This window comes from Camellia sinensis, chromosome 4, assembly GCF_055761805.1.
Source record: "Camellia sinensis isolate YWXY chromosome 4, ASM5576180v1, whole genome shotgun sequence".
Classification (NCBI taxonomy): Eukaryota; Viridiplantae; Streptophyta; class Magnoliopsida; order Ericales; family Theaceae; genus Camellia; species Camellia sinensis.
This window is the reverse complement of record NC_138964.1, coordinates 113,047,031-113,073,643: the sequence shown is the minus strand read 5'-3', so window position 1 is coordinate 113,073,643 and position 26,613 is coordinate 113,047,031. Positions and strand designations below refer to the sequence as shown.

Here is a 26,613-nt window from a genome sequence, read left to right as displayed (position 1 = left end):
TTTTTTATTTAACATAAGTAATTGAAAAAATAAAATTTCTAACTATTCATCTATACAATAATAAAATTACCTGAATTATTAATTAAAATAAAATTTTAACATTACTAAAAACTATTAATTAACTCGATAATTTATTAATAAAATGACCTATTTGTTATGAAATTAGAAACCATAAGGGGCATAATGTAATTTCTAAAACCACATAGAGTAATTTGTAATTTAAATAAATCTCAGGAAGTGTGTTTATAATTTACCCTAAATATTAATTATAACTTATATATATATAATTTTTCTTGCTTTTTGAAATACAAATTGCTAAAATCCTTTTGATTGGATTAATTCTTCTATTTTTTGGGGGGTAAGTTACATTGACCACCCTTGAGGTTTAAAAAGATATAATAAGTTAACAATTTTGACATAATTATATTAATATCTCTTTTAATAAAATTAAAATAATCAAAATTAATGCAAATAATATGTAAATTTATCTAAAGGTAAAATAACTATCAAGTATTGAAGAAAATGATAACAAATACACTTTATTTTGATACTAAGAGGAAATATTATTTTATCTCTCAAATTGTCACTTAAAAATCAATTCAATTCCATTTCTTTTAATAATATCAATTTTACACCTAAACTATTTGATTTCATCAGTTTTACCCCCATTGTTAGCTGCCATTTATAATCAAACAAAAATTGCTAATGTAGTAGTGAAATTTCGTTTTACCTTCCAAATTATCTCTACAATATCAATTAGATCACAAAATTTCATTTTATTCAGGGATCAAATTGATATGTTGGGAATAGTTTTGGGGTAAATGAAATTTCAAATAAAGTTTGGGTGCCATATTAACAACTTCTATTAATTATTGATGGTAACTGACAGTGAGTGTAAAATTGATACAAAATTAATAGTTTAACTATAAAATTGATATTATTAAAAGAACATGAGTTTTATTGATTTTTGAGTAATAATATAGGATGTAAAATAATATTTTCTCTCATACAAAAAAAGGAGAAAAAAAAAATCACATACTTACCATTTAGCCACAATTTTTTTATTATTTATTGTGTGTAAACATATGTAGATGGTCTCAAAATAAGAGTTCACTTAAAGGCCCAAAAGATTCAGGACCATACTCATAATTAAAGAAAATACATATGAAATATTAGAGTAGATGAGTAGACAGTTTCCTAGAGATTAAAGGAGGTATTAATTATTAAACACCACAATAATCTGTGAGAGAACACTTAGGGTTTTTTGCCACCTCTTGAATCCAATATTTAAGAAATCCAAGGTTGGAAAAGGGCTTGAACAACAAGGGATGTTCGTCATCAACAAGCTTGTCTGGTGGCTGCACCATGCCTTTCATGTACGAGAGAAGCGCCGCAGAGTAGTTTACTTCTTCTTTCCCATTCTCTTGGGGTGGCGTGGTGGTGATGATACCATGAACATGAGATGGACAATGTATCCTGCCATTGCTCCATGCCTTCGCCACCCAAAAACAAAAAAACAAAAAAAACAAAGAAGCAAAATATTAAAATATCAAATTTGAAAGTGTAACAAAAAATAAAAATCGCGATAATGCAATAAATATTCCATAGGAAAGTTAATTTAGAAGAAAACTACCGATAGTGAGTGAATTCGTGTTTTGGAACAAAGACAACGAAAATTTCAGAAACATTTTGTAGTTTTTATTTTTGAGTGAAAATAGTGTTTGATAATTAAGAAAATAATTTAAAATATTTACTAAGTTTTTGTTTTTTTAAAGCATTTTATCTGAAAACAAACTAAGGTTACCGTATCATTTCTAAATAAAAATTTTAAGAAAAAATTAACAGTGTATTTTTTTTTTTTTGAAACGAGAAAAAATGATGTTCTGAGGTGTCACCACTGCATTTATGGGCTTAGGTCTCGGGATAACCGGTTATCGACCTAATTTAACCTAACTTATAAGAAGAGACCTACCATTAAGGCACCAATGAAACTCAGCTATAAACTTCAGAAGAAGTCAGGTGTTAATCAGAGTACAATACAAAATTAACAGTGTACTATGACAAAGGAATTAGGTACAATAAAATGCATCCAATCAAATCTAGATGATCTATTCTTGGACTTATTATCTTACAGTTTGAGGGATTGGAGGAACCAAGTCGGAAAGTACCCTCAAAATAGTCACCTTATCAAAGTTTTATTTGTAAAGTTTTAAATCTTTTTTTTTTTTTTTTTTTTTTTTTTGGGGGGGGGGGGGGGGTGGGGGGAGGTAATTTTCCTCCACTTATTATGTGTTATAGTTCATCCAAAATTAATTTATCGATTTAGTTTAGTTGACAATTCTTGTATTATACACTTCTAATTAAGAGATTAAGAAGTTAATCTTTATCAAAGGTAAAAATTAACAAAAATATTTGAGATTTTTAAAAAGCTCTCACAATTTGACCAACAATGATAAGTTACGATAGATGTAAAATTTTAATTTGTTACATATCAAATGATATAGGATCCAACTTCTTTATTACATTATTATGGATAAATTTATGGGTTTAAAAGTAGGGTCGACTCAAGACAAATTGAGACGTAAAGCAACAAATTAAGATGAGGCCTTTTACATTTTTTTTTAATGTTATATAAAAATATTATTTAAAAATTATTTTTCTAAGATTTTGATATACGAAATTACCAATTAAATCTTCATATGAAGTTTTGTTACATAGTTTAATACTTCAATTAATTCTAAAAATTCTTCAGAAAATGTAGTCTCATTATCAAATTTCTCATCCATTTATAAGAATGATATCACATCAAAGAGTAAGAAACTTTATAAAATTTGCTAGTTTATTTATCATTACTCATATTATATATTTATTTCGATTAGTAAAGAAACTAGTAAAAAAATATTTATTTGTATAATATTACCCATTTGAAATAACAATTTTAGGCCTTCTTTCATAATGGCTGGAGCTTTTTTTAAAATAAAGAATGATAAAATTATATAGGTCTTAACTGTAACTTTTGAAAATTTGGGGCCTTAATAACATTTGTGGCCTAAAGCAATAGCTTTGATGGCTTAAGGGTTTAGTCGGGCAGTTTAAAAATATCTCCAGTATCACTCTAGGTTTAGGAATCCTCTATTCTGTAGTTTTTATATTCCCAATGCACTTCAATCATAACTCAAGTCGGGTGGTTCGGAGTATATTGGTAACATAAAGATATAAAATTTGATAATTAAATTATTTATTTTTTAAATTTTTTTATATATATCATCTACGTAAAAAATCGAAATCTATCCAATTTATAGCATTTGTGTTTTAAAAAAAAAAAAAGAAAAAAACAACAACAATTGTTTTTTTAAAATTTGACATCCATTTTTTTTTTTGATTTGTTATAAACATAATAAATTGAATAAGTTATAATTATTGAATCAACCTAATTTGTTTTTTGTTATAAATAAACACGAAAAACTCTCTAAAATGAACCGTTCAAATTATGAAAATAGGACATGTGTTTAGCCCCATGGGCCAAAACAACATTCTTCATATGGATTGGAGGGTAACTAATTTCAAATAAAAATTGAGGACAAATATCTTGTGCCAACAAGTACGAAATATATATATATATATATATTTGCACAGAAACGAATTACAAAACACTTATTCTCATTACGGGACTCACATATTATGAAATCTACACCATTTAAACGTTCTAAGATTTATTTTTGTGCACGTAGAACTACCGAGTAGAGAAAGAATTAGATATAAATACCATAAAAGCTTCGCCGGCCATAACAACCAAGTGTGAAGGTGATGGCTCAAAAGTAATCCAACGGCCATCCTTTGTTTGTATCTCCAAACTTGTAACATGATTTTGATCAACAATGGATAGGATGCTCTTGTCTGAATGAGATCCAATACCCTTCTTCTCATTCATCTTTGGAGGTTGTATTTTTGCCAATGCCATATGATAAGTGCTTGATGCAATTTGAGATTCATAGTAGTACTTGTCTAAACCATAGCTTTCAAATACCATTCTCATCACCATTTCAACTAGTTCTTCTAATTTCTTTGAGAATAGGAGTGTAGTTTCACTGGTTAAGAAACAACAAATAAATAAATAAAAGAAATAATAAAAATGAAGCATCTACTAGGAATGAGCGGAAAATATATATGAATAACAACATGAAATCTTCTGTTTTTAAAATTCTTCTACTCCGTTACAAAGCGCTCTCGATCAGGAATGAAATTGGAATTTTTTCAAAAATGATAATTAGTTACATAGGTGTTGCGAAAAAATTACTTAGAAAAATCAATAAATTTATGAGTCAATTCTTATTAATACTCATTTTAATAATTTCATAAATTTTGGATTATATAATTAGGATATTAGTGTGCGTGTACATATATATAATTTGAAGGCATTTTATTGATTAATATAATTTGTAAAAAAGAAATAACAGATAATATATCAAATTAATATATTTGATCCTATTACATAATATGTGAAAAAATTAAGAGTCATGTTATATATATTGTAAGAATAATGAACGCCAATAAAAGAATTCTTTACTCATAATTGAGACGTAATAGACAATTTTTGAAATTTTCTTTTTTGGGGAGCGTAACTTTGGCCCACTCCTAGCTTTCTCAATACTCTCGATTTGTTGAAAATTCGTTCAAAATGAATTGGTTATGCAAATAAACTAAAATTTAATATATTTTAAAATTTATTAAGTTTTTAAAACAAATTTAAACGACTCAGTATCTGGCTTGATGAACCTATATGCATTAACTAAACTTACTCATTAAAAACTTATTAAAGATTAGGTCACTGTGTAAAAGTCGAACACATTTTAAGGACTGGTTTGACAAGTGTAGAAAAATTTAAAAGTTACCAAAAAAGTTAAAATGTTATCACTATTTACCAAAAAAAATACAAAAAAATTAATATACAAATATTAAATACAAATCAACTTTTTGGCCATCAATGTACTGACCTCAGGCTAGCTTCAGTGAAAGGGGGAAAAAAAAATTGCATGTGTACATTCACTAAGTTGGATGGTAAAGTTGAGCCCGTGGGGCTCACCATGGGTCCCATTTTGATAATCCGAACCGTTGAAGATGTAGAACTCGTCTAGTACTATATGCTTACAAAAAATCACGTCTATAGGATATCGCTAACTACATGATCAAATCAGTTTTGCATAAAATAGGATGGTGTTATAGTTAACAGTTAACAAAAAAAAACTAACACGATCAGATAGCTATCGATATCCAATCAACGTGATTTTTTACAAACATATAGTACTCGAAGAGTTCTACACAACGGTTCCGATTAGAAAAACGGGACCCGTGACGACCCCCACGGGCCCAACAACACCGTTCAATCAAAGCTCGAAAAGGAGGCAATCTTTTCTCATGTATTCACCAAGCCGACTGTACTGCAATCTGTACGGCGTATTACACTATCTTCTCCTACACACTTCTTTATACAATTTTTTAATACACATTTTTTCATAAAAAGTCAAAAAGTTAATCCAAATATCTATATTTTTTTTCTCAACTTTTTCCTCGACTTTTTAGTCCAAAAAGACAAAAAGTGCACTTATTTAGGACACCCCAAACAACCCCTAAAACTTGTTGGGCTTGTTTGGTTTGTATCTAAAGATACAATTTTTTTAAAAAAAATTTCTAAATTTTGTTTGGTTCAAAATTTTTGAATTTTTTTTTTTAAAATCCGTTTATCTCTCTTACACATCAATCAATCATTTTTTCTCTCTCCTCTCTCATTCTTAATTACTTTTTCTCTCACACACGTCTACTCAAGTATAACAAAATATCAAATCATCCCAAATTCTCAAACTCCAAAACTATTTTCAAAATATACAACTAAACAAATTAAAAAAAATTCTGAACTCTCTCCCTAATTTTTTTTTTTTAAAATTTATTTCAAAACACGAACCAAATACACCCGTTATGTTTTGAAGCCAAGTTTAAATAACTAACTACCCAACTCGACTTAATTCGTTCGGAGCCTCAGGTATGATGATGTTTCAATATTTTTGTATTGTGAGCATCTTTTTTTTCTTTGTTGTTACATCATACAACTTGAAGTGCATTAGAACCATGGGGATTGCAATTTTAGGGAGAAAACTAGGTTAAATTACACTAATTTCCCTTCAAATTTAGAAAAATTATAGCTAAGCTCTCACTTTTGATATAATTGCACTAACGTCCCCTTTAATAAAGCTAAATCGACTGAAACTAATGCAAATAATAGATAAATAATAAAATAAATAAAGATAAATATATATTATAGTAGATAAAAGATGACAACATAATTTTTTCATTTATACGACTAACGAATTATTGATGAAAAAAGACTCAACTGTTATGTAAATTAAAATCTTAAAAGATATCTATATAATTATGTCAAAAGTATAGAGTTAATTGCATTTTTTTTTTTCTTTCTAAACAACAGGGGAGCCAAAGAACTATGATAGTAAGTAGATAAAGTTATTACCAGAAAGTATCATTTCCAGTGGAAGGCCACAAGACATTGGTGAATCTTTGTGTGCCCTCAAGAGTTGTTGCATTCTCAAAGAGAAAACCTTCACTGGCAGTCCCATAATAGGTAATTCCTTCTTCATTGGCAGTGTTGTGAAATTTGGTTTCTGCTGGGAGATCAAACAACCCTTCCAATGACTCCAACATTGAGTTGTGAAGCTTCAAAGGAAGTTTATCATAAACTGCTACAAAACAACCATACTCTTCTAGTGCCCTTAGAACTTCATTGGATGTCCCAAGCCAAGAACTAGTGCCTGGCTTCAAGTCTTCCTTTGTTAAGTCTACAACAGGAAGCTTGGGAACTGTTTGGGAGCCCATTATTTTAGTTTTTTCCTCTCAACTGACTTGTTCCTTCCATGTCTATATATAATACATAAAGAATCTTCCATACCTTTCAATCGACAGTACTATTTTTTTAGATAAATTACATTTTACCTCCTTGTGTTTAGCCCTTCTCTCACTTTGACTTCTTTTTTTTCTCATTTTAGCCCTCATGTTTCAAATTTTTAAAAATTTACTCCAAAAGTTAACTTATGTCCAATATTAGATAGAAAATGACACATTAACAGCCACATAGCATAAATATATTTTGTTATATATAATTCACACATCTAATACAAACCCAACCAAATCTTAATATAATAATATATTTTTTATGTCACGTGACTGTCAATGTGTCATTTTCTGTCTAATTTTGGACATAAGTCAACTTTAGGAGTAAATTAGAAAAAAGTTAAAACATTAAAGGCGAGAAAAAAAAAATTTAAGGGCCAAAATGGAAAAATGACCAAACATAAATGGGGCAAAATGTAATTTACTCCTTATTTTTTTAGTAAATCACGCTAACCTTCCTAAAGTTTGAAGAAAATATAGTAAGTTTTGCAGTTTTGACATAATTACATCAACATCTCTTTTAGTGAGGTTAAAGAGACAAAATTAATACAGATGATTTGAAAATATAAAGATAAACAAAATAAAATATATATTTCAATATAAAAGTGATAACAATATCATTTTTTCCATCCAAAAAATTAACAAAATATTAATGAATAAGGGTTTAAGTATACTGTGAACTAAAAAATTTAAGAAAAATTGATATAATTATGTCAAATTTATAAAATTTATTATATTTTTTTAAAATCTTAATTTTTAATAATAATAATAATAATAATTAGGGAAGAGAAAAGTCCTAAAAATATATTCATTACCTGCCAATTATATTACATGAACGTGTCAATTTCACTTCTTAAAAATAAGGAAAGTCAAAGAAAATAAACAAACTCAACTACCACGGGAGATTCCTCATCAAGAAGTCTTGTGTTCACAACTGATCCCCAACTAAAATACTTTAATAAACATAATGATTGAGACATGGATTTTTTTTTTTCTTGGCTTGATTCACATGTGTTCACACTGGTATGTCCAATCTGATTCCTCCAAAAGAAAAAAAATAATTGCAAAAACACTTGGATGTTCCACAAGAGTACAATTATTTCTTTGTATTTGAGGTCACTTGATGTTGGAGGGGAATCCATTTGCATAGAGGGACCTCAATATATATATATATATATATATACAGGGAAATTTGGCCAACCACCTCTTATTACCATCTTTTTGTCACAAGGACAAGTGGAGTTTTGTTTTTAATGTATACATTTCTTTTAAAACATATTTCTCATTCCATTAGGGCATGGGTTTTTTAATTTTATTTTCAAATTGCATTTTATGTTAGTACATATTATTTGTGTTAGTTGAATATCAACTTCTTTATCTTTTGGCAAGCTAATTAAAAGCTAACTTTTAGCTTTTAACCCATTTTGGGTTATATCACCTGTCACATTTTTTATCCACAGAAAGACAAAAAAACCAAAAAAAAAAGTGAAAAAGCCACATTTTAACCAACTTCCCAAATCACCTCTAAATATTTAGAAATAAACTTTCAAATTATTGAAAATTGGATCGGATCTGTTCTAATCCATAACCCCCATAGAATGTTCACATGGATTATATAATAATTTTCAGATATATATATATATATATATATATATATATATTAGGAATAGATATAGAAAAATAATGGATTATTAGTAGGAGATTGGGTAGTTGTAGATAATTAAATCTCATCTTATCTGTAGGATAATATCTCTATATAAGAAATTAAAATAAGAGTAATGCCATTTAAGTCCAAAATAATCTTGAGTTTACTTCAAAATTTTCTATGTAGTAAATATTGTTGTCGCTATTCATCTATCCAAGGTTACCATCATTGTAGCTTGGAATTTGGAGTTTGGGTTTCTTAAGAAAGACTCTAGTAGCATCTCTATTAATAAATAGGGGTGTAATTTGGACGGATTCAACTCAAGTAACTAAAGCCTAATGCAAATTGTTTTAGGGGTTTGGATAAAATATTTTTGAATTAGGTACAGGCTTGGGCAAAAATTCAAAAGTCTGAATTAAATTTGGACGGATGAGCAAAAATATCAAACAACCTGAGTAATTCGAAACCCAAATTATAATATATAAAAATATTAATTATACATATAAATCATTAGTTGTTGGATGATATTATAGTAATTTAGATTATTAGATTATATTGAATATATATTATAAACACAAGTAACAGAATACAAAATCTTATGCTCCCTCCCCCCTCCCCTCTCCTCCCTTACTCAGAGGCAATTTGGTCCTAACTTGGGTTAGGCTTGGGCAAACAATCTTGAGTTACAATTCAGGCTTATACGAGCCTGGATAGCTCTCAACATAACTTGATCTGAACTTTGACAACCTTTTAATCGACTTGAACATGCCCGAATTGCTCCCTTACTAATAAATTTGTAAGAAGAAGCTTGTAATTCAGGCTTTTGGATCCAAACCGATGGGTGATTTCTTTCGTTTAAGGTGACTCGAATACCCATCTTTAGTTTATACAAACAAAAGTCAATTTTTTGGATATCAATTATTGAATGAAAATTTATAACTGAATAATTAATTTTTGTTCAAAAGTTAATGTCTGGACATTTGATTTTTATTCAAAAATTAATATCTGAATGACACAAATGCTTGCACTAAGAATTTATGTGGTTTGCGAATAGAATTAACTCCATAAGACACGTGTCTTGTGAGTCTTTGTAGGACAGTTTTACCCCAACTCTATTTTTCTCGCCGATTCTGATGTAGCGTGAAATGTGAAATAGTAATAGTCTTAAAAATTTATTGATTCAAACAAGAATACCAGAAGTAAGATCCTTCTTTAGACTCATTGATTCACAAAGAATATCCAAGATTGAAACAAAAGAGTATAAAACTCGAAATATATTAATTCTTAAAACCTGTTTTGCCCTAAAACTTACATTTTTATTTATAACAAACCTAATTCTTGTAGAACAAAAACCTAATAAAATAAGAAAATTACGTCATATCAAATAATTTTTTACTAAATTAAAATATTCCTAGTTAAATATTAATTTTAAAATAATAAATAAAAATATTTATTTTCTAAAATTTCGTCTCCATCAACTTGTCTTACACAAAGCCAAAACGCCCCTCAATCCCCTTCTCATTCTCCAATGGCATCATCTCTATTCTCCCCTTGCATTTGTTTATAAATTACTACGAAATTTTACCCTGTAAATATAAGTTTAGTATTCGTTTGTTATTGTTTGGTGAATATATATGTTTTTTGATTTTAGTAATGTTATTAGTAATTTAAATAATTTTATGCTATTATGGTAATACTCATTTTTTCTATTTCTTCATAGCTGTCAATGGAATTTTACCATTTTATTATTCAACAAAAGAATTTTGACAAGTATCTTTACAATAAAACAAAAAGAATTTTGACAATTTTTATCTTTTTCAAAGATTTTTATCTCAATATTTCAACAAGTGATGATAACCATGATGATTAATATCAAAATAGTGGAAGAATTTCACTATATAAATGCTAAGCTCATTAAATTTCACTATCTAAATAAACATTAACACAATAAAATTTTAAGAGATTTATAGCATACACCGCTTAAAAGGTATATATAGTAAGGAAATTAAGATTTTTGTAATGAAAATTATGAATATTTGTGCTGTGTTATGCCACTTTGCGGTAAAGTTATGAATAGTGAATTTATGGTGTACACCTTATATAGCGACTTGGATTAAAAACCAACTCTTCTGTATTCTTTGGATTGGGATTCGGTAATCATGATTGTTGTTTCTACTCCTTGTTGCCTTCTTGTAGTGTGGATTGATTGTTTGGAATTATTCGGTTGTGTTGTGAGCAAGTTGGGAATTTGTTTTTCAAAAGAGTTTATGTTTGTTTTTCTTCAGGTTTGCTCGAGTGGTCTTTTCCTTGCTCGAGTGGTCTTTGGTTCCTTTCAGTATCTGTGTTTATGGTATGAACGTATGGCAGTGGGATGTTCTTCGCTTGAGCTATGGGTTGGTCACTCGAGCAATATTATGTATCTGATGCTTGAGCGGTCTTTCTTTCGCTCAAACGGTCTCCTGTAGCTCTAAAATATTAGGAAGGTGTCATTGTACACTCGAGCGGTCTGTGAGTATATCAGTATGGGAAAAAGATATTTTCAGTCACTTTTTTATCTCTCTCTCTCTCTCTCTAAAAGTTAACTTTACCAAATTTCTTCGCACTCTCTCTAGTTCTTGTCTAAACACCCCAAATACACCCAAATCCATTGATCTCGCCGCCATAGTGCTTTGGAAAAAAACGTAGTGCTCATAGAGTTAAATATTCTAATAGAAAAAGTTCCATTTTCAACTTCGACAAAAGTTGGGACTTGTTCTAATTTTCTTGTACTCTTGAAGTAGGGATTTCTTCAACCTCCTTGTATGATTCTTAGCCTCGTTATGTGTTCCTTGAAAATATTGCTATTTGGGAGTAATGGCTTGATTTAGGTTTGATTTTGAAATATAAAATACGGGTTTTCAAATGCATTCTTGAGAAATGTTATGAAAATGAGTATATTTTTGAGTTATGTTGAAATATTGAAAATCACTCATTTAAAAGTGTTTTGGAAATGAATAGATGTTTTGTTAGAAATATTAGAAATCATTGGTTTGAACTAAAGAAAAAGGGAAAAGATGTTGAGTTTTTGAAATAATAAAATGAATGTATCTTTGATAAAGAGAATGAAGTTAAATATGTATTGTCACTCCTTTATTGAGATTATGAAATTATAGTTGTTGTTGGAGATTTATCTTTTGTATAAAGATATTTGTTTTTGGCTATCAATGGAGGATAACTTTGATTATTGTAGAAATGACATGAGGATTAGGTTAATTGAAACCAACTATTCATATATCTTGCATTGAACATTGTTTCATATTTATACATTGAAAACATATTGTTTTGAGAAAAAATGGGTGAATACCTTGGTGAATTTGGTTAGGAGGTGTGGTTGTGGTATTATTTATATTGGCCTATGTGTCGTTGGTGAAAGTCCAGAAACCCGTGCGGTTAGGTGTCGATCATTTTGATTAGTACCGGTAAAATGGCTTTGGTAGTGCTTGTATAGCGTATTGGCAGACATGTACCTAGAGATTCCTAGTGTTGTGTATTCATTGCCCTGTTTTCTTATTTAAAAATATTGTTTTACGAATTGATTTATAATTATGGCAACGCATTGTTTTGAAAGGGAAAGAGTAACATCTTGGTAAATGGGATGTATATGTATTCACCATATGACTTTGTTAAGCATCATACAGTGTGTTCAAGTATTCTTTGCTGGGCTTTACCTCACCCTATGTAGAAAACCAATTTTCAGGTGTTGATGGTATGCCTCTGCCAAGGACTTATCTTGGGAGGATCGTGGAGCTAAAGGCTCATTTTTGTTTTCTTTTATTGTAAATATGTTTTGTACAAGCCTCGGGTTTTTTATTTGTTTTGGGCTTGACCCACTTTTGTTGCAATTAGGCATCGTTTTGGAAATATGTAGCCATTATGGCATAAACTTATCTGTATTTCCTTTTGTTCAAGATATTCATACATGTCATATGCTATTGATTTAGGATATAGGATTTATGAATGTATATATGCATATGACATCTTTTGTACTGTTAAAGAGAATTAATAAAAATGTTAATATTTTGTAAGTTTTCACTTTTCCATTGTATGTCAAGAGGTGGTTAGTAGTTATGATTTTGGAGTGTTACAACTTGGTATCAGAGTTTACCGGGTTTGAATCCTTTGGACTAGTGGGAAGTGGTTATCACCACAATGGGTTTGTCTCTCTAGATAATGATAGATGTATGCTTGGTATGCTATATGATAACATGTTTATGTAATTGAGTATGTAATTTAGTTTCCAAGATATTGGTTGTGTCTACGAATTCCTAGGAAGAGTAGTTGATTACTGCTTATTCTAACAGGAATTCTAAAAATGTCACAGAACGATCATCATTTAGAAAATAAATTCATTTGTGAATACGTGATTCGGTGCCTACGTGGAGTGAAACTATTGTGTAGTCCACTGTCTTAGGACATGTGTGAACTTGTTATGGCACATTGTGAATGTGCTACATTTTGTGTTACTTTTATTAGTATATCAAGACACAAACACGGTGGTAGTTGGCGTGGCAGGCCTAGGCGGCAGGAAGTGCTGATTTCAGATGAAGTTCCGGCACAGGAGGAGAAAGTTGGTCAGGCGAACATGGCCGAGCCAACAGGTCAGTAGGCCATGGGTGTTGTAGCCTTGTGAAATGGTAGAAGCATTGCGGGAATCCATTGACATTTTCATAGCTGAAAATCTAGTCCAGGCCCAAGTTGCGGAGATAGGGCCATCTTTTCTGAAGAGGGAGTTCTTCCGGTCAAATCCGGATGAGTTTATCAGGGATCCGAATGACCCACTAAAGGCTAATGAGTGGCTTGAGTAGATGGTGAATACGTTTGAGATACTTGGCATTGAGGACGATGGTTTAAGGGTGACCTTGGTAGCTTTTCAGCTAAAGGGTGATGTGGGTCAATGATGGAAGGTTACGGGGGGTTGTATCAGAATGACTTCGGAGACTTTTGTTACTACCTTCTAGGACAAGTTTTTACCACCCATAATGAGGGAGAAGTTGAGAGAGCAATTTCTAAAGCTCAAGCAGTTGAGCACACCTGTGGCCAAGTTTGAGACAGTATTCACTAGCCTTCAAGGTTTGCATCAAAACTTGTGGCAATGGAAGAACGCCGTTGTATTGAGTTCAAGTAAAGATTGAGGATCGGGCTCCTTTTCAAAGTGGCTAGGTCTATGATTTGGGATCATGAGCACCTTGTCGAATCGGCAACCCATTTAGAGGTAGTGATTCAGGTAGAAGAAGAACGAATGAGAGGCTCCAAGTAGAGAGGACATGAGTCTCAAGGGGATGCAAGGGACAATAAAAGGCAGAGGGGTTCTACCTCGAAGTAGTCCCAAGCCTTGCAGTTTAGGTCCACATTTCCTGTGTCGAGTTCGAGTTTGGAGAAAGGTAACCAGGGTGGGTTCATAGGCTTTAAGTGAGGCCAGTTGGGCCACAAGTCTCCAGCTTGCCCACAAAGAGGAGAAGGGCAACAGTTTACACCGTCTTTGACTTGTTCTCAAAGTTAGTGCCAAGAGAGAGGGCAGCTACCTATTTGTTATCAGTGTGGGTAGTTTGGGTGTTTGTGGCGGTTTTTTCATCAGTCGGGGTGGCATATCTGGTGCGTCTGGTTTCGAGGCAAACACAAACCCATCAGCTGGCTTAGTTCGTTCGGGCCTTGAGGGCCAATTAGGGAGCCACTTCGGCTTAGTCAATTCTTCAAACCTATGCTTCGAGGGGTGAGCAAGTTAATCAAAGGTCTACGAGGCGTGTGTACGCGTTGACCACACCAGAACAAATATCGATACCTCCTATTGTGAGAGGTAACTTCTTGCTGTTCAATTTCTTAGCCAATGTATTAATTAATACTAGTGCATCTCATTCCTGCATTTCAATTTTTTTCTTTTTTTTTTTGCATTTTTTTGGGGTTAGAGTTTGATCAGTTTGAGTCTCCTCTATTTTTTAACACACCTATTAGGGATAGAGTGGCATTGGGTTGATTATGTCACTCCCATGAGATTGAAGTCACAGATCGTCGACTCTCTTTTGATTTTGTTGTTCTTGACATGCATGCCTTCGATGTGATTCTGGGTATAAATTGGTTGACTTATTTTCAGGCTTTAATAGATTGCCATCATAGAAGGGTGTCGGTGTGTACATCTTCAAGAGAGTGTTTCTACTTTATGCATGACCGGGGTAATAGTCTTATTTTTTTGTTATATGACCTTAAGGGTCGAGGAGAGTTGAGTTTCCTTTTTGCCATCTCGATAATTGATGAGGGTAGTATGGTTTGGGGTGATTTGCCGAGAGTAGTTCAAGAGTATCCGGATGTCTTTCCAGAGGATCTCTCAGAGTTACCACCATATAGAGAGATTGAGTTCTCTATGGATTTAATGCCAAGCACGACTGCGATTTTCATGGCACCATATAGGTTTGTGCCAGCTAAATTATGTGAGCTAAAGGTATAGGTTCAAAATTTATTAAATAAGGGCTTTATTCGCCTTAGTACCTCGCCTTGGGGAGTACCGACTCTTTTTGCATAAAAAAAAGATGGCACATTGCGACTGTGTATCGATTATCGAAAATTAAATCGGGCAACTGCTAAAAACAAGTACCCATTACCGCAAATAGATGATTTGCTTGACCAGTTGAAAGGGTCGCATTGTTTTTCGAAGATTGATTTGAGATCGGGGTATCACCAGTTAAGGGTGAAGGAGGAGGATATTCAAAAAACGACATTCCGTAAGTGGTATGGCCATTATGATTTCTTAGTGATGCCTTTTGGGTTGACCAATGCACCTGCTTTGTTTATGGACTTGATGAATCGAGTCTTTCGTGAGTTCCTAGATCAGTTCGTGGTCGTTTTGGTTGAGGATATCTTAGTCTACTCACCCTCCGAAGAGGAACACGAGGAACCATTGCGGGTTGTGCTTAGGTTTCTTAGAGCACATCGTCTGTATGCTAAGCTCAAGAAGTATAAGTTTTGGCTCAATGAAGTAAAGTTCCTAGGCCATGTAGTGTCTGATGAAGGGGTAACCGTAGATTCATCTAATATACACACAGTACAAGATTGGGAACAATCTAAGAATACCTTTGAGATCTGGAGTTTTTTGGGCTTAGCGGGGTATTACTGACGTTTTGTGAAGGATTTCTCTAGATTGGCTTCGTTATTGACTAGACTGATAAGGAAAGGGGTCAGATTTATGTGGAGTGAGGCTTGCGAAAAGTTATTCCAAAAGCTTAAGGTTAGATTCACCACTGCTCTAATTTTGATTATTCCTAAGAGGGGTATGGGTTATTCGGTTTATTGTGATGCGTCTCGGGAAGATTTGGATTGTGTATTGATGCAAAAAGGAAAGGTTGTAGCCTATGGTTCAGGATAATTAAAAACCCATGAGAGAAATTATCCTATGCATGACTTAGAGCTAGCGGTAGTAATTTTTGCCTTAAAATCTAGAGGCATTATCTATATGGGGAGAGCTTTGAGTTGTTTTCCGATCATAAGAGTCTAAAATATCTATTCTCATAGAAGGACTTGAATTTGAGGCAGAGGAGGTAGATGAAGTTCATAGAGGATCACGATTTCGAGTTGCATTATTATTCGGGGAAGGCCAATGTAGTGGCCGATGCTTTGAGTAGGAAATCTATGAGTAAAGTAGCGAGTACTGCTCTCCAGAAGTGGGAGATGTTGGGCGATATCGGCGAGTTTGACTTGCACATTAGTGAGTTCGTTGAGTTGGCCAATTTATTTATAGTATTTGCACAACCTACTTTATTTAGCTGGGTTATAGAGGCACAACAGTATGATCACAAAGTAGAGGTTATCTGAGGGAAGATCTCTAGTGGAAAGGTAGAGATGGGTTGAATGTTTATTTGGATTTGAGTGTGAGATATCTAGACCGCCTTTTTTGTGCCAGAGTCTTGTAGAGAAGAGGTACTCTAAGAGTTCCACCATTCACACCTTACGGTACACCCAAGAGGCATGAAAATGTATACGACCTTAGTCGTCAGTTTTGGTGGAGGGGGATGAAGAGAGATGTGGCCTTATTTGTTTCGAGGTGCATTACTTGTCAACAAGTGAAGGTCGGACATCAACAACCAATGGGTTTGTTATGGCACTCCGTACTTCTTGGTATAATGGAATTATATTTGACTATTTGATTATCATGATTGAGAACTTTCTTAGTCGATAGTTGAACCTTGGTTAAGGTGTTACTGTAGTGGTTGGACGAGATTAGATAAACAAAAAAAACTCTAAATTCAAGTAGTTATTATCGAGTAGTCTTCACTCTTTTATTATGTTTTCTCTCCATACTTTGAATCTTGATGTGAGGTTAGAGCCATTGAAAATCTTACTTCCGAGACTTCAATTTGGACACAGGAACGACCCTAAACGGAGTCCGAATGAGAGAGTTATGCTTGTTTGAATTTTGCGAATCTGTGTTGTGTGCATAGTTCACTAAGGTTTCATTGCTCAGGTGGTTCAAAAACCCTTCCAGCTCTATTTTTCAAAATTGTTTGAGATACTGCAAGCCTCAATTCACCGCTCGAGCGCACTTTTGGCTGCTCGAGCGGTCTATCCATAATCATATCTTTAAAAGTCACCTTTAGGTCAAATCTCATCATTTTTCACTCTCTTTCTGTCATTTTTGAGTTTTCAAGCTCTTTAATCTCAATTTGATCTATTTCTAAACATCTTTGACCCTAGTTCCATATACCAAAATGTAGAGCTCGGTGAGGGCTTCCATTTAATCTGATCAAATTGTCATTTCGTCACCGTTGATTTTTGGGTCGTCTCCTCTTCGCTTCAAGAGATAGGGATTCTTTTGCTCATCTTCAGTGCCTCTTTATAGATAGACATGTGGTAGTTTTTATTGCATTTAAAAATAGGTTTGTTAAGGGATATTCCAAAACCATAAAAGGGGATTTAGAGTTTGAGTTTTGGGAGTTGGAATTGTATGATTGTTGGTTAATTTAGAATGTTGAGAGATAGTTAATCATGTCTATGTTGATTGTGGTGAAAAGTCCTAATTTGTTATTAAGGGTTTAATATTATAAAAATGGGTAAAGGTGGATAATGGATGAGTTATGCGTTATGTGAATGAATTAGTGCCTTGGCTGCTAAAGACAAATTAATTGTGTTTGTTTGGTCATTGTTGCATTGTGCTAGTATGTTTTTGTGTAGAACAATTTGGATATTATCAAAGAAAAAAAGAATTTGCTTAAGAATTGGAAGTGTTGAGGATTTGGAACAACGGTTTTGATTTTGGTGACAAAATGAGGTGTGTGTCATTTTTGTGAAACGAAAAGGAAAAATGGTTAGTTGTGAAATAATTTCATTGAAAATGTTAATGTCTTGGAATTTTGGAAATTATTGTGGAATTTAGTTCATAAGAGTCTTGTATCTAATTGTTAGAGGTTTTTGTCATTGGTTATCAGTGAAGGATGACATTGTTGTTGTTGAATAGATTATGTGCATGTTTTACACTAGCATAACATTTATGTGTTTGGCTTGTTGTGATATTATTTAAAGGTTCGTTTCTCTCTGGTTAAACTGGTAAAGTGTGGCTTCTTGAGATAGGTTCCTCTCCCTTCCGGTTTGTGCCCGTTTAAGTGTGAAATTGAGGTCCATTTCTCTCCGATTAAGTCAATAAAGCATGACACCTTGAGATAGGTTCCTCTCCCTTCCGGTTTGCACCCGGTAAAGTGTGACCTTGGGGTTGTTTCCCTTCGAGTGAGGCTGGTAAAGCGGTAAGTGTTATGTGGGTTATATTATTTGCCATCCGTGCTGTAGGCCGGTGGAAATGGAAGTATATATTATGTTCAATTTTTTATATTTAGAAATATATGTTTTTCAATATTTATGTTATGGGTGTTCCTTGCTCAGTAGATATGTTGTTGCATAAGTGTGTATAGTGGGTTGAGTTATGAGATTGGATTATGACTCGTATATGTAAATGTGCTTTCAAAACAAATGTGGAGACAGAATTATTTTATATTAATGTGGAGGTTTAAATAACCAAGGTTGTATTGTGAAGGAAAGCTTTTGGAACTAAACTGGATAATTGGAAAGAAAACAAATGGTTTTATACCTTGTGGTGTTCAAATGGATGTTTTTGGATAAAATGTACTTATATAAGTATATTTTGAATATTAAACTGTCACATTATTTATATTGTATGTCATGGTGCATTCATGATCATAGAAATCTATATGTTGTTATTGTTAAGGATCATGTTGGGATCTCTACTGGATTTTATGTTCACCCCACGTTGCTAATCATTTTTCAAGTGCAAGTTGAGAGATGATTCAAGATCAGTAATCTTTCTTAATTGTTGGCCACAGAGCCTATACTTGTTGGTGGAACGCCATTGTTGTAAAAAGGTTAAACCCTTACTTTTAATGTAAAGATGTAAGCCTACGGGCATTTTGCTTAAATGTAGTGCATGTTCCATTTATTTATGGATGTAATGTATGTATAGTTCTGCATATTCTTAATGAAAAAGGATTTATGTTAATGGATATGGTAATGTTATTCGGATAATAAAAAGTGGGGTGTGACAGTTGCAACCCTTACCCATAGCCAAGTGAAAGTGAGAGCATGTCACAATGGATTTTGTTGTGGGTCTTCCGAGGACACAACGAGGTAATGATGTCGTATGGGTAGTAATCGATTGGCTAACCAAATATGCACACTTTATACCTATGCGCACAAGCAACTCAGTAGACTTTCTTGTTGATCTGTATGTTAGATATAGTGCAACATCACGGGTTCCCGGTGACTATCGTATCGAATAGGTCATATTTTACGGCTCGATTGTGGCAAAGCCTACAAGGTGCCTTGGGCACTAAGTTAACTTTTAGCACCGCCTATCATCCTCAAACTGACAGGTAGTCCTAGCGCACTATTCAGATTTTAGAGGACATGCTTTGGATTTGCGTTCTCGATTTTAAAGGGTCGGGAGAGAGCCATTTGCCTTTGGTGGAGTTTGCTTATAATAATAGCTTTCAAACGAGTATTGACATGACACCTTTTGAGGTCCTATATAGACGATCGTGTAGATCTCCTATATGTTAGGCCGAAATGCGTGACACACTTATGTTTGGCCCAAAATTAGTTTAGAAAATGACAGAGAAGGTCACACTTATCCGTAAATGGTTAGTTTCGACTTATAATTATCAGAAGAGTTATGCCGATCGAAAAAGGAGACCCTTGTCTTTTGAGGTGGGGAATCATGTGTTTCTTAAAATCTCACTGAGACGAAGTTTGATGAGATTTGGGAAGAGTGGAAAGTTGTCTCCTAGGTTTATTGGGCCCTTTGAGATTTTAGAGCAGATTAGGAAGGTATTTCATCGTTTGGCCTTGGCACCCTGTAGACGCACCTGAACGTCCCGGGAAAAATCCCGTTTTGTTCATTAGGCTCACTACAGTTCGGACTCAATGTCACGGTCCTGTATCTAATCTCGCAGAGTGCAATCCAAGACCAATGAATCATCAAAGAGTCCAAATCTGGCAAATCATTTTGAAAAATTGATTTTTAGAAAGAAGTCCCAAACATGGACTGCTTTGACAGATACAGAGTCGCCACCTAAATATTTTATTTTGGGGCAATTTAGGAAACCCTGACTCGTGCCTAAGGCCACATGTCCGTCATCACCAAAGTTGCCTCGGCTCGAGAACTTGGGTACGATTGGGGAAGGTCACTTCGTGAGCACCCCTGCTCGCCCGATCAAAGACCGGCCTCTGCTAACCATGATATCGAATTTTGAAAACATTATGTGCTCTTATTCCGGTTTATTAGCCTAGAATTACTGGGTGATGCGCACAACATACAAGTATAGACTAGGTCGCATGAATTGGAACAAAGCATCTCATATCTGTTTGTTTTGAAAATAGATTGAAGTTTGCTACTCGCAAGTAGGCTAAAACACGGGTTTCGACGAATTATTCCAACTCAGGTAACCTAACTTTCACCCACAGGCATTTACGCAGTTATATCACGTAAGCACATAGCCTCATGGTAAGCATGCTATCATGGCAGTCACTCACACACATGCAAGGATGCTAAAGCATAAATACTTACCGAGTACTCCGAGCCAAAAGAAAGAAGGAAATTAGAAATCATGCATGAATCCTAACTATGCTAAGAATGCCTAATGCAACACATACAAAAATACAACTACAATAGGCTCGGCTATTCTAAGATAGCATATGAGATGCAACAATCAATACATGTATTTAACTTGGAATTGAAATACAATGCAGTTAGCATGATGCGCCGAGCCCGGTGCATGCAAAACAGATGAATGGATGCAAACATACGAGCATAAGGATGCTAATTTAAACGTGCCCTAAAACTAACCATCATAAGCTGGTAAATAAAAGGGAGAAAGACGTGGGGTTGAAAGGCATACATCACACACATGCACACTTATTACAACATTGCCCTCCTCGGAGGGTTCGAATAAATAATACACAACCGAATGAATAACGAATTACAGCTAATTATTACACAATCCTAATTAATTAACAAATTAAATAAAATAAATAAGCTAGCATGCAAAATATATGAAATGGACTGCCTCAGCTCGGTCTTGAATGACAAGGAATGCATGCATGCTCGAGTCGCCTTGCCGAAAAATCCGTCGCGATGTCCTAATTTGCCTCTGTTTGCAACTGGTCCCAGAACACTGTACAAAACTCCAGAAGGCTGAAACTCCACCATGCTATAGGGATACTACCGACCAGTTTTTGCTGCTGGCTTCTAGTTTGCTGCAACAGAGAGTAAGAAAGAGGCATGGCAAAGTATTTTCAACATATGTGTGCACGATTACTCTCCCCGTCATTGCATAAGCTCTAGGGATGTAGCCCTCGATTCTCGTGCCACCAATCACGCATCTCAATACATGATGGTCGAGGAGGCAAATTGCATGACTCAATGTCAAATGGATGTACAAATGAACACAATAAGGCCTAAACTCCATCATGGGTAATCAAGAGTGTCGGCGACTGGGAATCGAAGCACGTTTCGTCACTTTGAGTACGAACGTCCCTCGTTTCTCGTGTTTGGACTAAACCCTACTCCAAACACTATGCGACAACTAGAATGGCATGGCATGCAAACACAATGCAACAACTAGCATGCAATCCTAAACGAAAATGCAACTAAGACATGCAAATAAGCAAAGAATGACATACAAAGGTGCAACTAGCATACACAATGCTATGAACTATGAATGGCATACTCAATGCACATGATGCTACATGGCATACACAACACGCATATGACGATGGACATACACTAAGGCATAATCAAGGCATACACAATGCGACGATCAAGCATGCGACAACATGGACATGGCATACACAATGCAAGATGAACTTAAACTAAAATGAATGGGCCTCAGCCACACTCAAATCAGTGGCCAAACATGATGAAATTAGGCAACAAAACACATGCAAACATGCACAAATGCAAGGGACCAAACCTAAGGCACCAAATGCAACTCTATCAAAGCATGGCAAGGGATGAAATATGGCATACAAACACACATTTTTCAGCTCTGAAATGACATGCAAGATGGTCCCGAATCATGCAAACATGTCACACAATGCATGCTAGATGACCCGAATACCGAAACTAGTGAAACGCATTACACTAGAGGTACATAAAGCAATGCACAAATGGCAAAACCAACCCCAAATAGACCCTAGGCAGGTCTAAGACAGTGGGAAAATGGTCTAAAATGATGGTTCGAAAGGCATGGAAATGAAGCTCATGCAATGGTCCAAAAACGAGGCATACAAGCACGACTCTCAAACGCATTTAAAGAGTGAAAAATATGGGAATATGACATACATGTAAGCTCTGAAATATGATGCACAATGGCCCCAAAACATGGAAACACTTCAACATAAGCATGCAATAGCTCCAAAACTCAAAACTAGGCAAGGGTATTGAACTACAACCATGCATAGCAAGCATCATTCGACCATGAGGCATAAAAAAAGAGCTAATCCAGTCCAAAATGTGCACAAAATCAGTACAAATAATGGCCAAAAAGTGCTAGAATCAAAAGCCAAAATAGCATGCAATGTAAGCTAGTAAAGAGGATTTGCACTACAAGCATGTGAGGCAATCAAGAGGCCATCAAACCAGAAAAATTAAGAGGTATGACATGCCAAATAAAGCCCAAAAACCCACTGAAACATGGTCTATGCATGCAAGAATGATAGGCTCCTTTGATAGGCTATAAAGAGGGTTGTTCTACACATGCAAGATGGACACCCAAAATGGAAAAATGGGCTCTAGAAAGAGCCTATGCAGGTCCTAAAACCCACCAAAAATGGCCTGAAACAAGGCTTGGAAGCATGCAAATAAGGGCTCATTTGTTAGGCCAAATATGCTAATAAACAAGACAAGGGGTGAGAGGGTCACCCCTCTCTGATTTTGGTGCTCAAAATAGCATGTTAGCCACCTAAAATCCACTAGATTTCAGTCTCTAAGAGACCAAACAAAGGTCAATGCAAAGGCCCTAAGGCATGGCTCAAAATAAGATGAAATGAAGCATGCAAAGGGGGTAGATGACCTCCAACAGAAAAATGATCTTAAACAAATATGTTAAGGACCTCAAAATAAGACTTTTTTCAGTTATGACAAAGTCCAAATATGTTTGCAAATATAGCTAAGATATGAAGCAAAATAAAGCTAAAAAGGGGAAAAGGTGTGTTACCCTTGTAGCCAAGAACTCCAGCAGCTTCTGGACCAAAACAGCAAACCTTCAACCTCTGAAAATGGCCTCCAAGATTTTTAGAGTGATGGTGGAGGGGTTAGGCTAGGAGGTGGTATGCAATAGGCCAAGAACAAGGGACTTTTTAACACAAAATAGAGAGATATAGAGAGATAGATATATGTATGCCTTAACCAATTTTCTGAACCTTGCTAATGAGGGAGAGGGTCTCTCTTATAGCCAAAGAGGTCCAAAGCTTCTTCAAGAAGCCAAAAACCAAGTTTGAAGATCCTCCATACACGTGTATGGAGGATCAATTCTGTGCCTTCCAGCTGGCACAGCTGGCAACAACTCACAAGGACAAGACAGGAGGAGGCAGGCCGACCAGTTCAGGGGGTCGGCCGACCAGTTCAAAAGGTTCAAATGAGTGAATGGTGGTCGGCCATCTCCTAGGGTGGTCTCCTCACTCAATGCAAGCTAGTGGTGTGGCGGGAGACCAGCTACTTGACAAGAAAAATCGACCGGCGGAGAAAAGGGGTCTCCAAGAAGAAAAGGTGGTCTCCCACCCTTGTACCACCTTCCAAACAATGAAAATAGGGCCCATGCCAAAAATGAACCAAGACGGATGCAAAACGAGGGTTTAGGGGCCAAAACGCGCAGCCGGGTGCCCTGAAAACTGACTGTTAAGCATCGAAAGTGGCGTGTGACCACGAAGGTGGTCTCCCGGGCCATAGTGTCCCTCTAGAGAGAGGAAACAAGGCATGTGCCAAAAACCGGAGCAAACGGAGAAAGTTAAGCGGTCCCGAACCGAGGCGCACGGCCGACGGCTCCGAAAATCAACAACTGGTCTCCAAACGGGAACAGTGGTCTATGACCACGAAAAGTAGCCTACGGCCACTGAGAGATGGTCTACGAGACCTCTCCCTCCCTTTGGGAAGGGAAAGTAGAACCTAGTTCGCAAACCGAGGCAAAGCACAAAAGAGTCCCGAAGTCCGGAGGCAAGGCTCTCAGCCGGGACTCCGTAACCTCAGAACGAGCACAACATGCGCAATCACTGAGTGCTCAATCGATGACGTCTGAGTCTTAAGGTCGGTAAAAAATGGGGTGTCTACACACCCAAACTTTCTGGGATTCATGGCGTATTTCATATTTGTATACTCTAAAAGTACGAGTCTGATCCTTTACACTTGCTGGATTGGACCGATTTAGAGTTAGATAAAAATGCCTCGTATGGAAAGAGACCGGTTCGGGTGTTATATACTTGGGATCAAGTCTTGAGAACTAAGACTATCCCATTGGTTAAGGTGTTGTGGCGACACCATAGAGTCGAGGAGGCGACTTGGGAGCGTGAGGCTGAAATCCATAAGAAGTACCTAGACCTGTTTCTTGATGTCTGAATCTTTTGGCACTAGATTTTACTTGAGTTGTAATATATAAGCATTATGAATGTTTTGGAGGATTGTAATCATAGTATTTTGAAATAGATTGCTATGTCTACCTACTATTTGTTAACAAGAGTTTTTTTTTTCCTAATGATTTCTTATGTTGTTGTGTTGGTTAAATTTTGGGGATATAGAGACTCAGGTTAAAATCCAACCCTTTGTTATTCTTTGGACCGAGATCCGGTAATCATGATTGTTGTTTATACTTTTTATTACCTTTTTGTAGTATGGATTGGTTGTTTGGAGTTATTCGGTTAGGTTTTAAATAGGTTGGGAGTTTGTTTTTCAAAAGAGTTTCTATCTATTTTTCTTTAGGTTCGCTTAAGCGGTCTTTCCCTCATTTGAGCAGTCTTCGGTTCCTTCTAGTATCTATGTTTACAGTTTGAACTTTTGGGAGTGGGGTGTTCTTTTCTTGATCCATGGGTTTGTCTCTCGAATAGTATTCTATGTCTAACGCTCGAGCAGTTTCTTGCAGATTTGAACTATTGGGAGGGTGTCATTATACCCCCGAGCCTTGAGTTGTTCGCTGGGAGGGTGTCATTATACCCTCGAGCCTTGAGTTGTTCGCTTAAGTGGTTCCTTGTGTCTGACACTCAAACGGTGTTTTGGTCGCTCGAGCGGTCTGTACATATATCAGTACGGAAAAAATATATTTTCAGTCACTTTTTGATCTCTCTCTCTCTCTCTCTCTCTCTGAAAGTTAACTTTTACCAAATTTCTTCACATACTCTCTCTAGTTCTTGTCTAAACACCCTAGATATACCCAAATCTGTTGATCTCACCGCCATAGTGCTTTGGAGAAAAGTGTAGAGCTCATAGAGATGGACATTCTAATTGGAAAAGTTTCCATTTTCGACTCCGTCAAAAGTTGGGTCTTGTTCTCCTCTTCTTCTACTCTTGTGGTAGGGATGTTTTCAACCTCCGTGTATGATTCTTAGCCTCTTTATGTGTTCCTTGAAAAGATTACTATTTGGGAGTTATGGATTTGATTTAGAGTTTGGCTTTGAAATATAAAAGAGGTGTTTTCAAATGGGTTTTTGAGAAATGTTGTGAAAATGAGTATATTGTTGAGTTGGGTTCAAATATTGAAAATCTCTCATTTAAAAGTGTTTTGGAAAGGAATAGATGTTTTGTTGGAAATCATTAGTTTGAACTAAAGAAAAATGGAAAAGATGTTGAGTTTTTAAAATAATAAAATAAATCTTTGATGAAGATAATTGAGTTAGATATGTATTGTCACTCATATATTGAGATTATGAAATTATAATTGTTGTTGGAGATTTATCTTTTGTATAATGATATTTGTTTTGGGCTACTAGTGGAGGATAACTTTGATTGTTGTAAAAATGGCATGATGATTAGGTTAATTGAAACCAACTACTCATATATCTTGCATTGAACATTGTTTCATATTTATATATTAAAAACGTATCGTTTTGAGAAAAATGAGTGAATATCTTGGTGAATCTGGTTAGGAGGTGTGGTTGTGGTATTATTTATATTGGCATGTGTGTCCTTGGTAAAAGTTCAGAAACCCATGCAATTAGGTACCGATCCTTCCAGTCAATACTGATAAAATGGCTTTGGTAGTGCTTGTATAGCCTACTGGCAAACACGTATCTAGATATTCATAGTGTTGTGTATCCGCAGCCCCGTTTTCTAATTTTAAAAGTATTGCTTTACGAATTGATTTATAATTATGGCATTGCATTGTTTTGAAAGGAAAAGAGTAACGTTTTGGTAAATGGCATGCATATACATTCATCATATGACTTTGTTAAGCATCATACAATGTGTTCAAGTATTCTCTATTGGACTTTAGCTCACC

The 26,613-nt window shown here is 34.8% G+C and overlaps 1 protein-coding gene across 1 annotated transcript; it reads right to left on the bottom strand.

Moving 5' to 3' along the window:
• Positions 1–1,045: 1,045 nt before the first annotated feature.
• On the bottom strand, positions 1,046–6,965 carry LOC114271942 (deoxypodophyllotoxin synthase). Its single transcript, XM_028213604.2, has 3 exons — positions 6,521–6,965; positions 3,767–4,088; positions 1,046–1,493 (listed from the first exon to the last, which is right to left on the bottom strand). The coding sequence occupies exons 1-3, from the start codon at positions 6,880–6,882 to the stop codon at positions 1,224–1,226; spliced, it is 954 nt and encodes a 317-aa protein (XP_028069405.1). The 5' UTR covers positions 6,883–6,965; the 3' UTR covers positions 1,046–1,223.
• Between the last annotated feature and the right edge of the window lie 19,648 nt (positions 6,966–26,613).

Bases quoted from the DNA above. Each gene is read 5' to 3' on its own strand.
- LOC114271942 (XM_028213604.2), bottom strand. From the start codon at position 6,882: ATGGGCTCCCAAACAGTTCCCAAGCTTCCTGTTGTAGACTTAACAAAG. The intron at 4,089-6,520 runs GTAATAACTTTA...TTTCTTAACCAG, and splicing joins ACTGGAAATGATACTTTCTG to TGAAACTACACTCCTATTCT. The intron at 1,494-3,766 runs GTATTTATATCT...TGGGTGGCGAAG, and splicing joins TGGCCGGCGAAGCTTTTATG to GCATGGAGCAATGGCAGGAT.